This window comes from Dermochelys coriacea, chromosome 15, assembly GCF_009764565.3.
Source record: "Dermochelys coriacea isolate rDerCor1 chromosome 15, rDerCor1.pri.v4, whole genome shotgun sequence".
Taxonomy (NCBI): Eukaryota; Metazoa; Chordata; order Testudines; family Dermochelyidae; genus Dermochelys; species Dermochelys coriacea.
This window is the reverse complement of record NC_050082.1, coordinates 12,779,905-12,794,933: the sequence shown is the minus strand read 5'-3', so window position 1 is coordinate 12,794,933 and position 15,029 is coordinate 12,779,905. Positions and strand designations below refer to the sequence as shown.

The window sequence follows — 15,029 nt, the reverse complement described above, 5'->3', positions numbered from 1 at the left end:
TATTTATTATCAGGGTGCTGCATATACAGCTGTTAGTCATTAGACTAGAGGGTTTTAGAGGGTTTCTTATGCTTTAATTTCACTGTTCAAATGAACTCTTGCCTTCAGCAGTCAGAATTTTCCATTAAAACGTGCAAATGAATTTATAAATTAAAAATTAGACATTATTATTTTTCTGTTACAACTTATAGGGGAGGGCTTCAGACTCAGGCAATGCCATCTGATTGCTCTTTCTCATAGTTCATCAGAAAAAATGTGAGATTTTGAAATTTATGGCTTAAACACAAAAAACGATAGTACTAATTTTTAAAAAAATTAAATACAAGTTGGAGTGATAATGGGTGGAAGCTTGTCTACTTTCTTCCTTGTTGTTTCTCTTTCTTACAGTGCTGTAAATTTTACACATCCTACAGCTATAGTTTTGTTGTTCATAAGAAAAGTCAGTCATTTGCACATGAAGGTGAAATGTAGGTTGGATTGCACCATCTGTGACTTTTGCAGATTGACAAGAACCTCAAGTCTCTGGAGAGATGCCAATCTTTGGAGGAGATCCAGCGACTGTATGAGGCAGGGGATTACAAGGCAGTAGTGCATCTGCTTCACCCAACCTTGTGCTTTAGTGGATATGGTAGGGCTAAACATCTGGAATTTGTTATATCTATACCAGAGAGACCAACACAGTTACTTCTGCTGCAGGTTTGTTATGTTTCTTTAAAAAGTGCTGTTTAGTGAGTGTTTGAAAGCCCTGCATCTGCTTTATTTCCAAGAGCAACATAAAAAAGATTTGGAGGGTTAGTGTTAATGATGAATTGCGTTGACTTCATTTAGAAGCAGAACATGGGGCCTGTGTGTGTGTGTGTGTGTGTGTGTGTGTGAATCCACTCTCTATATATGTGGAGAGAGAGAGAGAGAGAGTGGATTCACCCAAACCTCTAAAACTGATCCAGATTCAGTCTAGTTTGAAAACTTTAAGACTATATAAACTTGAGTGAAATTGGATCAGTTTTAGAGGTTTATTATGGATGAACCCACTTTACCAATGGCCTGGTACTAGAACTTGGAGTTTTTGTTGCCCTTGACTATTTATATGGTGGCTCCCAAACATCCTATGCACCTGAAAGTTGTTAGCCAACTGAGTGTGAGGCAAGAAGCACTGGTGTGATAACTTCTCATTGGTCTGTCCTGCTTCACAGTCAGGCTGCTGCACCAGCTGTAACCTCCAAGATGGCTTCACAGGATATTACAAGAGTCCAAAGTGGAGGTGATAAAAGCTTAGATCACCATGGCAAGATCCTTATCTAACAGAAAAAGGTGCCAGATATTGCCCAGCCATAGATTTTTTTTTTTTTTTTTTAAAGTTATTGATCGCTGTTGCAATCAGGAATTACAGGATAGGAGATTAGTCTAGCAAGATCAAAAGATTATGCACTACCATGACAATTAAGGGACAGATGCCCTCTGCTGAGGGAGCAGGATGCAGTCTGTCAGTTCCTTAGTCTTTCTCTGCTGGCTATTTTTACTGCTAGTTTGACTAGAGTAAGCCTGGACCAGTTGCTTTTCGTCCACGTTCCTATTTTGTTGTGATACTGGGACATCAGATCTTGTTTTCCATACTCAACAAGAAAGAATCTTAGAGTTGGGGCTCATAAAAGTACGCTGGACATTGTAACCTTTATCATTGTATTAGCTTGTTTTCTAAACCAGCAATAAAATAGTAGCATGGGTCCACAGTGACTCAAACTCTGATTCTGTTGAACCTCCATACACGGCAGCATATGGCTAGAGAGCAAGAGGCTCATTGCTGCCTCTTCCCTGCAAAGTAGGCTCATGTAAAGTCTCTTTGTATTCAGAGAATGGGACTTAGTGTTGCTTCTCTGATGACACTCAGTTGAGAAGCATGGGTTCTGTGGTCTCTTGTATTGCCCATTTTAACGCCACATTTAGAAACTTCATACTGGATTCTCAGTAGAGTAAACATTAACTGCAAACTGTGTACCTTCTTCCATTCCCCTTTCCCCTTTATTGTGCTTTTATGCTTTGAAATAAACATTAGATCCATATAACATTTTTTTTTCATGTTAACATTCACTAGGATTCCCTGCTGAAACAGAAGGATTATAGGCAATGTTTTGAATGCTCTGAAGTTGCCTTGAACGAAGCAATTCAGCAGATGATTAACCTGACAGTAGCGTCTGCTAAAGAAGAGTGGGTTGCTACAGTAACACAGCTGCTCACGGGGATTGATCGCTCACTGTCATCAGACAGTAGCATCCTGAAGGAATCTTCTGTAACGCTGAGCCTCATTCGGCTAACAAACAACCTCATTCAGGTAACCTGTTCACATACACTAGCAAGCAGCCATGTGCACGACAGATCTTTTTTAGGCATGATACAGCTGCTGCCTGAATTGCCACCCACTTGCATAGTCTCTTGGGTTACATTTCTGTGTGGGCTGTTTCCTTTCACACTCTTAGTTTTCACTGCAAGATGTCAGATGCATTGAGAATCTCTTCTGAAATCAGTAATGGCTGCTAATTCTGAGCACTGTGTCTGCTGAAATGAGCAAGGAATAGTAATAAGGTGGCTCAGGAAGAAGTACTGCTGACTATGACTCTGTTTCTAGGGGCAGCACTGCAAGGTTTGGTCCAGCTGGCTGGGTGGGCCCAGTTTGTTTCTGGCACAGATCTTGCTGCATATTCCAGCCATTCACACAAGGGATGGTAAGAAAGATCCTATGAACCTTAGGAATAGGGTACATACAGTCAGTTGGTATTGTTGGTAAGTTACATCATTCAACTGAGATGCTAGTAGCTCTGGACACTAGTTAGTTCTTTAGATTCTTATACAGATATAGGACTTAAGTCAGAATTTGGAATCTGATGATTATGAAGGGTATTTTCATCCTCATTCCTCTTTCCCTTCTTCTTAAGGACAGAATTAAGTAAAATGGTGGTTATTACCTCTTTCCAGTTTTTAAAATTATGGGTAATATTTAGCCTTTTTGTAGAAGAAGTTCTGAGATTTTGACAACTGTTTACTTTTCTCCTGAACTTCTCATTCAAGTGCCAGAATTGTAAACTACTTTCAATATTATTTCCTCTTTAAGACCCAAGCTTGCTAATTACTATCTACAACATTCTGAGTGCCCCTCAATTGTCATTAACTTCAGTGGGACCTGAGGTCACTTGGCACCTTGCACAATGTGCACAATGATGTCTGTATATATTTGTTCTAATCTGTGAAAATATTTATGGTATTGCAAGAAATTCCTGCAAGAAGTGGCACTAAGGGTAAGGCTATTACAGGGAAATTGCAGAAATTTCTTGTAATACCATAAATATTTTCACAGATAAGAACAAATATATCCAGTTTATATGTGTAAAATATATCTTTAAGTGTAATATAATAAATAAAGAAGGAATTTCCAGAAGTTTTAGAAACACCTGTCATTGTTTCAGTAACTGGGGCTGTTATTTTGGAGTAAGGTTAGGGCTGCTGTTTTATTGATGGGGCATTGTACTGCTCTCCAAGAGGCTCTCTTCCCTGAGGTAAATTGGGAGTGATAAATCAATTTCCCATTTCGGGTGGGGGAAAAGGAAAATCAGAGAATTTCAAATTTGCTAGAGGTAAATTCCTTAACAAAAAAAATGGTTTTGGTTTGTAGTAGAGGGTTTTCCAGAAAGTTTCTAATAGTACCTGAATTTTCTCAATCTTACATAATTTCAAAAAATTATCAAAATGCTGGCTTCCTATTTATTTTATGCCGAATTGATTACTACTACTTTTTGTTTGTTTGTTTTTAATTGCTTCTTGATTGTCAGGGGGTTTATTTTTTTAGTTACTGATTAGACACTTAAAATTGTGTAGGGACACACACTCATTTTGAAATAGATACAGCTGTTGGAATACCTTTCATGTTACAGTGGAGTTCTCCTTCAAAGAGACTTTATTATTAGAAGTCAAGGGTTGGGTTTTATTTCTTACATTAACAAAAAACAGATGATGATGATAATACTCTCTTATATAGATCTTTTCATCTGTAGCTCTGTGTCCTTTACAAAGGATTGTAAATATGATTACTTCCACTTTTCAGTTGGTAAAACTGAGGCACAGAGAGTTGATGTGACTTGCACTACTAATTTCTATCAGAATCAAGAGATTAGCCTTCCTTTCCTAGGCCTTTGTCTCTCCATTCCTGCTGAGACGTTCAGTAGGACATAAACATCAGAATAAAATATAAATGTTCTGAGTTTATGGACATTTGTTCATTTTACTTTTGAGGCCAAAGGAAAAGCATAAGTTCCATAAAAACATACTATCTAAATGATATATGGAATGTGTTACTAAAGCCTATGCTTCTCTGAATATCACAGTCCATTTCCTGAATAGCAACTCCACCTCGTGAACTGAAAAAGGGCACTATTTTTACTAACAGATTTGTAAAGTTGCTATGTGGTCCTCAAGGCATGCTTTTACTAGACACTATAGGGTAGTTTAAATATACTTCAGTAGATGCAGCTTTCGGTAGGGCTCTTCTAGCATATGTTCTGGAGAAGTAATCTCACCCTGTTGGTTAGAGGGAGAGACATACAAATCCCTTTTCTTTGAGCTGTTGTCTTCTCTGTTTCAAGAATAGGCAATTTTTCATAAGTAAATGATACTGGTATTTCTCTACCAGACTGTCACACACCTACCCATCCCTTATTTCTAGTCCGTTTGTTGTTATGCGTTATTTAGTTGTTAACTACTATTTCTGAAATGTATCTCTTCAGGAGAATCTCTGTTCATAATTCCTAGTTGGCTCTATCTGGCTACAAAATTTTCATTGTATTTAAATTTGTTGGAACTAACTTTTGTCCAGTTTCATTCTAAGCAAGCATGTCTCACCTTTCAGGGTGTAAATACATCTCTTTATAGTTATCACTAACAGGAGCCTTGATGCAGCTTCTGCTAGTGCTCAAAAATTCTGCTATTCCCTTAGTCATTTGTGCTTGTTTTAGTGTGATATTAGGACAAACATACCCAATTAGAAAATGACCTTACATGTAAGAAAAATGAGCGTTTCCCATATTATCAAATTCTGGAAATTCAGAGTGTCTTCTCTTTTTAGTACTTTCAGGCCAGCCAGCTCAAGAAGCAAGGCTACTTAAATTTAGATTTTTGTTTGTGTATGAATAGGATGCAGTACCTGCGGAGTCATCTGGACATGTATAAATTCTTTTTCTAATGTGTATATCTTTGTGTGTATAATGGGTATCGTATATTTCTTTATTAGATTATAGATTGCAGCATGGCAATCCAGGAGGAAGCTAAAGAGCCATATGTCTCGTCAGTGCTTCCCTGGATTATTTTGCACCGGATTATCCAGCATGAAGAGGATGCCTTCCGATCCCTTTGCTGTCAGCAGCAGCAGCTCCAAAGCCAGGGGGAGGAAGGTAATAGTTTAATTTGTAAATGTTGTATATTATTAAACCATTGCTCCTTATCCTTTTTTTCTTTGGCATGTGTATGGGAAATGGCTAGTGTTCTTTTGTCCCCCTCACTTAGGGAGTCTCCAATCTTCTTCATTTCCTCACCACAGTGGACAGTCATTCTGAGGAAAGGTTTCCTTACCAAAGCATGGAGAAATAAGTAGCTAGGTAGGTTAGCTCAGTTTTGTACTTAGGAGATATAATGACTGGCATCTTTCTTCCAGTGAGTCCTGACACACCTATGCTGCCTCCTTCCCTTATGTTACTAAACACCGCCCATGAGTACCTAGGAAGAAGATCTTGGTGTTGTAACTCAGATGGCGCCCTTCTCAAATTCTATGTGAGTATTGATGCCTAAATATTAAAAAAAAAAAAACAAATCTGTTTTTTCTCCTGTTCCCTACCCCCATATACATGTATTGGAATGGCCATTTTATCCTAGGTAATGAGGAATTTAAGGATTGTTCTTCCCAGCGCTTGTCTATCATAACTTTTTCAGATTATCTGGCTTTCCTAAACAGACAAAACCATGTCATTTGCCTGGGATAACAGACTGTCTTATGATTACTCATTCACTGTATATTTCTTTGAAACTGTAAAGCACTGTATAAATGTTATTACTGATTTGCCTGAAAAAATTATGCTCTTGCATCAGCCTGTGTTCTCAGTGGTCAACACAAAGTTCAATTTATGCAACTTAAATTTTAATAAAGCAATGGTGGTTACTGTAATCTTTTTTTTGAGAGAGAGAGAGAGAGAAAAAAAGAATTAATTGAACTGAGGTTTTCTGAAGTTAGTAGAAACCATGTTAAAGAATGGTATCGTCAGCATCCATCAACATTACTTGTAACCTGATGACTGATCATGATTTTTTTTTTTTTAAATTGTGCTCTGGTCCAGATATCTGGTTCAAAGGGCACTTGTTGCTCTGCAGTTTGGGAGCAGAACCAGACCTGTCAGTCACTAGCTGCAAGGGAATACCGTGACCCTGAAATTTTTATCTGCCTTTGCAGCAGCTGGTGGTTCATCCAGATCTTCTTGCTGCAGAGCTTTACTGAAACTTTGTTTCAAGTTTCTGAATAATTTTTTGTCTTAGTAGTGTGTCTTATTTCACTGCCATCTCCTTGGGCTCCTTCTCTCCTTTTGGGGGAAATTGTCCCCCAGCTCTACTTCTTCCTTTGAGGCATTTGCAGCAGCTGACACCCCTACAGGCTTCAGGGGAGACAGCTAAACCAAGGAAAGCCAAAGGCAAAAGGCAAGGTCTGTGTCCTTCCTCTGCTTAGAGTGTCACGTTAGGGAACTCGGCCAGCTCTGTGGGCAAGATGCAGTTTTTCTAAGCTCAGTCTGAGCAGGTTTGCCTTTGCTGCCATTCCCTGGGCATCAGGGATAGACGAGGGCCAGCTCGGCTGGGCAAGACAGACGCATTGTCTCAGCAGCTTAGTCTAGGTGGGGTCACTTCGGTTCCCCTCCCCCAGGCAGAAAAGGAGGCAGCTAGGATTAGAAAAAACAGCTCGAAGGGGTAAGCAGCTCCCCCTCTCTCAACTCCATGAGGGGAGTAATGCCAGAATGGCATCATGACTTTGTCCCTAGAGCCCTCACCAGCAGCATGCTGCTGACTGCAGAATTCAGCCACTTCCTGAGTCTCTCCTCAGGCCATGGATGGAGGACACTGGATACAGCAAGGATGCTGCTGACACCAGACAGCGTGATAAGGGACCTTCATGCCCAGCTCCCTTCCCCTGCTATTACTTCTACAACAGGCTTCCCAGCTGTTCTATACTGTGGGCTTGGAGCCTCCTAGGGAAATACAGACCTGTCTGACCCGTGTGGCTCCCATGTAATAAACAGGAGTCCACTCCATCCTGAACTCCAGGCCAATACTGAAAGGGGGCTCATACGGGTGGGGGGGAGGGAAGAGACAATCAACAGAGGGAGTGCTAGTCACTAAATATTTTTTAAACCATGTTTGAGCCCAAATTTGCATCTTCCTCTAAAGCAGGATCACAGGAAAAATACCCAAAGGGGAAATAAATAAATAAAATTAGTACTGTTTTCCCTGCTCATGTTCCTGGGGTACAGCAACAGATAATCCTCAGTACCTAATTTCCTTGCTCATATTCACAGAGTTCAGCACAGCAGATCAATGCAGAAAAGACAGGGCCACAGAGATGCACTGATTCCTGTGGGCATGCATACATACTCAAACGCGCACACACACAAGGAATTCTCCTGTGGGGAGGAAGTCCAACTGTCCACATTAGAATTTGAGGCTCAAAAAATAAATTGTGTATATTAAGACAAAAAAAACCCAAACACTTTCAGGTGGAGTTCTTTGAAACTATGCTAGGACTTCTGCAGCTGCCATAGTCAATTCTTTAATAATTCTAGGTTGATCTGAGGAAGAAATAGTTTTGTTTACCTTGTCCATGGATCATTGCTTAGTACCTGCTGTACTTTTCCTCATTGTATTAATGTTACAGCTAGTTAGTATTATAGAATCCAGGAGTGGATTTTAAGGCACTAGTACTGCAGTATTAGTAGATGAAGGGAGGGCTGTCAGATCACTGTTGACTTTTATGATGATATATAGTGGTTTAGTTAATGCTGGGGAGAACAAGTCTCCTATAGCCAGCAGTAGAATTTTTGTCAGCAGATGCTGCTTCTTATCCAACTAGAAGGTGCATCGCTTACAGTTAGATTAGCACCCCACATGTGTTAGTGTGCTCTGAAACAAACCCTGAATTCCAATTCTTGAGTCATCAAGTACTGTTAACAAAAGCCTTATTTAACATTTTGTAGTTTATTACAAGTAGTCAGTAGCAGCTTTCAGAGCCAAAAAGGAGCTGAAAGGCTGAAAATAAGGAAGATATTCCAGTGTGGAAGAAAACATTAGAAGAGAAAATGGGCTTCACAAGCATGCTAGACACAGGTGTGTGTTTTATACAATATCGCATCATAGTAAATTACCACCATCTGTAGGTGAACCATCTGCTGGCACACATTGCACTGCTGGTGGCTGAAGGATATTGTGTAACAAAAAATGTTAATATAGTATTAATACATCTACTATAGCCACAGTTTGAAGTATTCATTACAAAATCATTCTGGATTGTTGCTAAGAATGAATATTATTAAAAGCTGAGCAAGGGTACGGGTTGTACTTGTCACTGTTCAAATAATTCTGTCATAAAGGTATTTTAATGTTTATACACTTTGCATTGGGTAGGCATGTCATGCTTTTACTACAGTTTGTGAAAATAATTTACTCCTTTCTTTCATCCTGGTCACTATTTACCTCAATTGCACACTTCTGATTTTCAAAAATAGTTAATCACATTTCCTTTGACACACTCTGCCGTGATAAGGTGACTACTGTGATTCAAAGCTTCATTGAAGTACGTTCTAAAAATTATCTCATTTCACCCTAATTTAATATACGTATTCTCAGCTTCTAAAAAGCACTGTATGGTTTATAGCACTGTTCTGCTAATAGGAAAGCTAGGCTGTCAGGAATTGAGGCCTGTAACAGAGGCAGTCTCTGGGCAACCTAACAAGTGCAATTGACCATAGTAGGCTGCCTGATTGGCTACAGGGCCTTACTTGTCGGAAATGTCGGAAGATCCACGGGGCTGCCAGCAGGTTGGAGATGCTGAGGGAGTGGGGTTGGAACTGGCTGCTGGTGGTGCTCAGCACCTACCATTTTTTCCCTATTGGTGCTCCAGCCCTGGAGCACCCCTGGAGTCGGTGCCTATGCTTCAGTTGGTGGTTAAACCAGTCTTTCATACAGGGGCAGAATCAAAAACACAGATTACTCTTGGTGAAAATGTCTGTAAATGACACTGAAAAAATCAAGACCCTCACAAAAATGTTCCCTTTAGGGATCTTAATCAAAGATCTCATAGAGCCACCTTTTTTACTCTTCAGCCTTCTATTGCAGATCTGTCCCCAAAATGTCATAGAACTAAGTGTGATCCTTTTTAAAAAAAAAAAAAAAGGGGGGGGGGAGGGGAAGGGCAGCTATGGAGTGAGAGCTGATCAATTGCAATCAAGATAGATAGATAGATTTGCAACATATATTCACACTGTGCATTTTGGGGATAATATTTGTGTAAATTTTATATGCAAAACTGACATTGCCTTTGGCCTCCTGGTAAACTATTAATGCAGCCCTTGGTATCCTAATATGTGAGCATCATAGTTAAAGTTTTTCTTTAGAAACGGCTTTCCTGTTTTCCATTATTTGGCCTGCAGAATTACAGAACTTCAGGCTGTAATTGGTATTTCATTTTCAGTGAGAATCTATAAATGATTTTTTGTAGGTTCTAATGGAACTTCTAGACCTAAGGGGATTTGTAAATATGTAGCATAAACTTTGAGATCAAGCTTAGAAGTTCTTTTGTCCAAATCTCAGACAGATGATATATCCTCTTATCAGTCAAGGTTAGGTTTTCCCGTCTCTAAACGTCACTGGCAAGATGGAGAATTTTCTCTATTAAAGAGAATTATTTCATATAACATGGCTCCTTCCCATCTATGGTGGAGCTCACTCATCCAGAGCTGTGGATGCCTGTTGGGTTGAGATTTGGAAAGTTCTGTTAACTGATATTTGTGAGATCTGTCAAACTTTCAGTAGACATTACAGACTCCTCTGAGGTTCAATCTTCTCAGCAATAATCCAGCTGCCTTCTTTGACCCCTAGTGTATAAATAGGTCATGGTATCCTATATGTGTAGTTAAAATGTTGTGGTTGAAAAGAAGGGATTACTGTGCAAGACAACTCCCTCTCTTTTCTTGCATGAATTTCATTAATTATCGCAGGTATTCCTCCACATCCTCTGAACTGGAGCCTCTTCTTTCTCATTTTTCTGTGTCTTTGGTGGTGATATTCTTCCTGAATGTCAGGGGTGGTAAAATGTAATGCATTTGTTAGAGTAAACCACCTAAATGTGCAGAGGGAAAGGAAATGAGAGAGCTTTTCAGTGACTTTTAGAAGTTTGGGAACATCAAGCTGACACAGTCTTCAGTAAATGAAACTGGAAGAGAACATAAGTATCACAAAGACAGAAGGTAAAAGAATGGTATTAGGTTACAGTGTAATGGAAATGGATATATTACAAGAGTGATGAGCATACAGAGACGTGGAGAACATTTGGATGTGAGTAACAGAGAAACATTAAACTTGTTTTGTGCATGTTCTGTTCCATATAGGCTCTTATTCTGCATTCCTCGCCGTAGTATCTGAGTGCCAGGGTTAGGAAAATAAAAATAGGAAGCATTTAATTTAATGTGAAATTCAGTTATCAGACCTTGTTTGACTTATGATGCTTGTGATGATCTAGGTGTGGGTACTGCAAAAGGAGCTTGCAGTGTCTACCTCTGAAGATACTCATCCTTACAAAGAGGAACTGGAGACAGCCCTAGAGCAGTGTTTTTACTGTTTGTACAGCTTCCCAAGCAAAAAGAGCAAAGCAAGGTACCTGGAAGAGCATTCTGTGCAGCAGGTAAGATAAGCACAGTTTACTTTTAGTGTAACACCTTAGAATGCTGAAGAACATGGTTTTCTCCTGTGTCAATATGTTGAGCTGAATTAATGGGAAGGAGTCATAATTACTAGGGCCTTTTTTCCGGACCTGAAATTCATTTCCTTTATATATGGTGAAAAAAATCCTTGGATCCCTAAAATAAGTATGGAACAAGAGGGCTAGCTGTTGGAAATAAAGCCAATTGTAGCTTTATCCATGATATAAAAAAACCCTTAAAACACCAAACACCTGATCTTACAGTTGATGAATATGGAAAATGCAGTTAAAAGTGAAGCTGGTAAAATATTAAAACTTTTATCTTGCCAAAGCTCAGATGGAAAATATTGATTAGTACTGATTATTAAAGCTTACAAAATTCAGTTTGGGAGAAGGAGAGCTATGAGGAATCTCCAGAAGACATTTCACTCATTGTTAGACTGGATAGCTTTACAATTTACCAAAAAACAGATGGTCATGAAACTGTCTCCTGTGTCTGGATTTTGCCCAAGAAAACACTTAATAGGTTAGTGCCTCTGAAACCATAACATAACAAGCCTGTTAAGAATTTTGTAGTGCAGTCTGCTGAGTGATAATATTTTCTTGCTTCTAGTTTGTCTGTGAATTATTCTTCTCAACCTCATCTCGTTCCATATGTATGATAGCTAGAGGGCCAAAAGAAGTGTCTCAGATAGACGATTTTGTAAGACTAATAAAAGGGAGGAGGAGATGAATGGGGAGGATAAAGAAAGAAGAAAAAAAAAGGATTGTGGGAGAAGAGAATCCCTCCTGCTGGAAACGGCACTTCTTGCCTAAAAAAGGTGGGAAACTCTGGGTGAAATCCTGGCCCCACTGAGGTAAATAACAAAACTCCCATTGATTTCACTGGGGCTACGATTTCACCCTGTCTTCAGAAGAGCAGATTGGGGAAACATGACTCAATTAGCTTAAGATAGGAAAACTACAAACACCTGAACATTCTTTTAAAAAATGAAGAAAAAAGGTGATGAGGCAAGGATGTGACTGGCTATTTTACTGTTTGATTTGAAAATGCTTCCAACTCTGTAATTGCTGGGGACGCACCTGGAATTTTCCTTCTCCGTTAACGGGATTTGAGTTTCAAAATCTATAGCAATGTAGTTCTTTTCTTCTATCTTCTCTCACATCCTCCATGTCAGTCTCCAAATCTCCTGTTTCTCAGGCAGGTCTAAGCAGACTCTCCAATTCTTCCAAGCAAGTAAAGCTATCCTTATTAAAAACATTTGTTAAGTTACAGTTGAGAGCCTTAGCCTGTAATCACTGTGATGAACATTGTATCTTAATAATGGCTTTGGATCTTCCATTCTGGGAAGGTTGCACTGGTTTTTAGCTGATATAATGTTTTGGTTTTTTTTATCCTATTCTTAAAAAATGTCCCTAGCTTTTGACTTTGAGATAGTTTCTTTCTCTCTTTCTCCCACCCCCTTCCCTTAAGGTGGATCTGATGTGGGAAGATGCGTTATTCATGTTTGAATATTTTAAGCCCAAAACCCTCCCTGAGTTTGATAGCTACAAAACCAGCACTGTATCTGCTGATCTGGCCAACCTTCTGAAGAAGATTGCTACAATTGTTCCTCGAACAGACAAGCCCATGTTAAGCCTAGATGATGTCTCTGGCTATATTGAAGGAACCTTCAGCAAGGTACAGTTAGTTGTGTTTAAAAAACTTCAAGGGAAGGAAATGTCTATATTGTTTCATTTTCACAGTAAGGGATTGTTGGGTGGTGTCTGATTTGACATTTGATGCTCACAAAAATCACATTTTAATTGGGTTAGAATGGCCTTTCCAAAGCTTGTAGTTTTACAAGGAAGAAGTACAATGTAAATCAATATGGATAGATTTAGGGATGTGGGGAAGTAGTATATACAGAGCTATTTTAAAATATGCTCCTGAGTCATCTAAGGTTTTCTGTTTTCAGGTACCATCTCTCCCAGAGGGTGCAGACTACTCTCCTCCAGTGGTGACTGAGCTGTATTACCTCCTGGCAGACTACCACTTCAAGAATAAAGAGCAATCTAAGGCCATTAAATTCTACATGCATGACATCTGTATTTGTCCAAACAGGTCAGTGTTGTTCATTCCCTTCAGTTCATCAGTGCTGAAATGAGGGACAAATCTGGGGTTTTGTTCTGTTTGGAAAGTAAGAAAATTTTCTGGTGTTTATTATTAGAAGTAAGTTGTATCTTAAGGAGCATTTTTGGGGGAAAACCCTGTTATTAATTATCAATTACTTGACATTTTCTTTTTGGTTTCTGAAATGACTAGAATTCAGAGAGTGTGGAAGAAATTTGAATTATAATTAGGAAGAGCAAGAGGTATGATAACTGACTTGACTTTCTTTTCTCTTTTGCTCATTGGTTTCCCTGGGGCAGGAAAAAATGGAAACTATATGTCAGTGGTTAACTGCATAAGACAAACAGATACCATCTCTCAATGGATTAGCTGCTTGGGCTGGGTTTTTTAAATTTATTTAGATTTGCTGGCAGAGAGGTGCTCTAAAATGGCTCAAAATGGACAGAGCTGTATTGTTCTGATGACCACAAGTTAAACTCAAAAATATTTCTCTTGTCTGCCTTTTCAGTCTTCACCATCTCAAAGGGATACTTTCTAAGGTGAATAAGCTTCACAGTTTGTGAGTCCCTCATTTTAAAAATTGTATTTTAAAATTCCTCCAAAAAATGAGCTGCAATAATCTTAAAATGCCAATCGATAAACTTAGGACATGCAAATTAGGCTTTTTCCTACCAGCTTCCTTCTACTGCGATGGCAAAGGGATTGAAGTTGACAAAAACTTATTCTGAAGAGCAAAAATATTGTTAAATTCAGTCATATAACAAAGCAACAGGGAGATTGTAGGCACAGAGCAAAGTTATATGTGTAAATCTGCATTAAAAACAAACCTAGCATCAATGGTTAGTCATGGTTGAGTCTTCCAGTCTAGGAACTGGGATTTTTCAAGTGTTGAAATCTTGATTTGATGGCTTATGATAAAACTGCAAGAACATTTAATACAAAATGATGATTTTTTTTGGAGGGGGAGAAGTAAAAGCTTTCAGCATATGAGAGTGTCATTTTAAAATTCTGCTCCACAGGCTGCCATTAATTTGTTACAATTAATTGTCCAGCAAGGACTACCTCATATAGCAACATAGTATTTTCACTCCCGTTACTTGGCATATTATCTTTTCAAAATATCTAAGTTTTAAAACCCCATGGAATGTGGGTCTTCAGATCACCTTTTAATCTGGCATGGAGTGAAGTTTTAAGTCAATGTTGGTAAGCAGAAACTTAAAAGTATTATAAATATGATTAACCATCTGGTGCTAGAATCACATTAAAAAGTGGAAGCTCTATACCATTGCTAAAATGGTTTAGCAATTTGGGTTCATCCAATGTGGAGAATACCATTGAATTTACTGTCACTTATAAGAAAGGATACGATTTAGTCATGGAGGTCATGGATTTCCTGACTTTAATGGACCTCTATGACTTCTTCAGCCCCCTCCAGAGGGGCTGCAGGCTGGGGCTGGAGCTGTCCTCCCCACAGCAGCCGGGGCTGTCAGTCCCACTCTTGGCAGTGAGGGCTGGAGTTTGTCCCCCCTCAGCAGCGGGGGCAATCAATGTGATTTTTAGAAAAAGTCATGGACAGGTTGCAGGCTTTCATTAATTTTTGTTTGTTGTCTGTGACATGTCAGTGACTTTTACTAAAATAACTGTGACAAAATCTTAACCTTACTTATAAGCATAGTGCTGAATCTTGAGGTATTTCATCACAAGGTAGCTTTTACTATGCTGTAGCAGGGCGTGCACTCACTGCTGCAGCACCTCCTGCTGGTTACCTCGGGAATTAGCTCTTCCAGCTCTGGAGCACCTCCTGCTGGCTGGTATCTCCCTACTGGTACCTGCTTCCTTTCGATCTCCTCCACTGTACTTCAGGCCCTGCGTCCCCTCTCTGGCCCTTGATGCCCCTTCTCTGGGGTACTGCTCCACAGCAGTGCC

The 15,029-nt window shown here is 39.3% G+C and overlaps 1 protein-coding gene across 16 annotated transcripts in view; it reads left to right on the top strand.

The window, feature by feature from the left end:
• CABIN1 (calcineurin binding protein 1) overlaps positions 1–15,029 on the top strand; it is a 230,800-nt gene that overhangs the window by 30,870 nt on the left and 184,901 nt on the right. For all 16 annotated transcript variants that reach the window (XR_006275953.1, XM_043498477.1, XM_038373075.2 and 13 more), the window contains 7 exons: positions 502–696; positions 2,093–2,329; positions 5,276–5,435; positions 5,696–5,811; positions 10,811–10,972; positions 12,465–12,671; positions 12,949–13,094. Coding sequence is in view for 15 of the 16 variants with exons in the window: in XM_043498477.1 (XP_043354412.1) it covers positions 502–696; positions 2,093–2,329; positions 5,276–5,435; positions 5,696–5,811; positions 10,811–10,972; positions 12,465–12,671; positions 12,949–13,094 (1,223 nt within the window). In the remaining variant the exon portion in view is untranslated. The remainder of the gene's footprint in view (positions 1–501; positions 697–2,092; positions 2,330–5,275; positions 5,436–5,695; positions 5,812–10,810; positions 10,973–12,464; positions 12,672–12,948; positions 13,095–15,029) is intronic.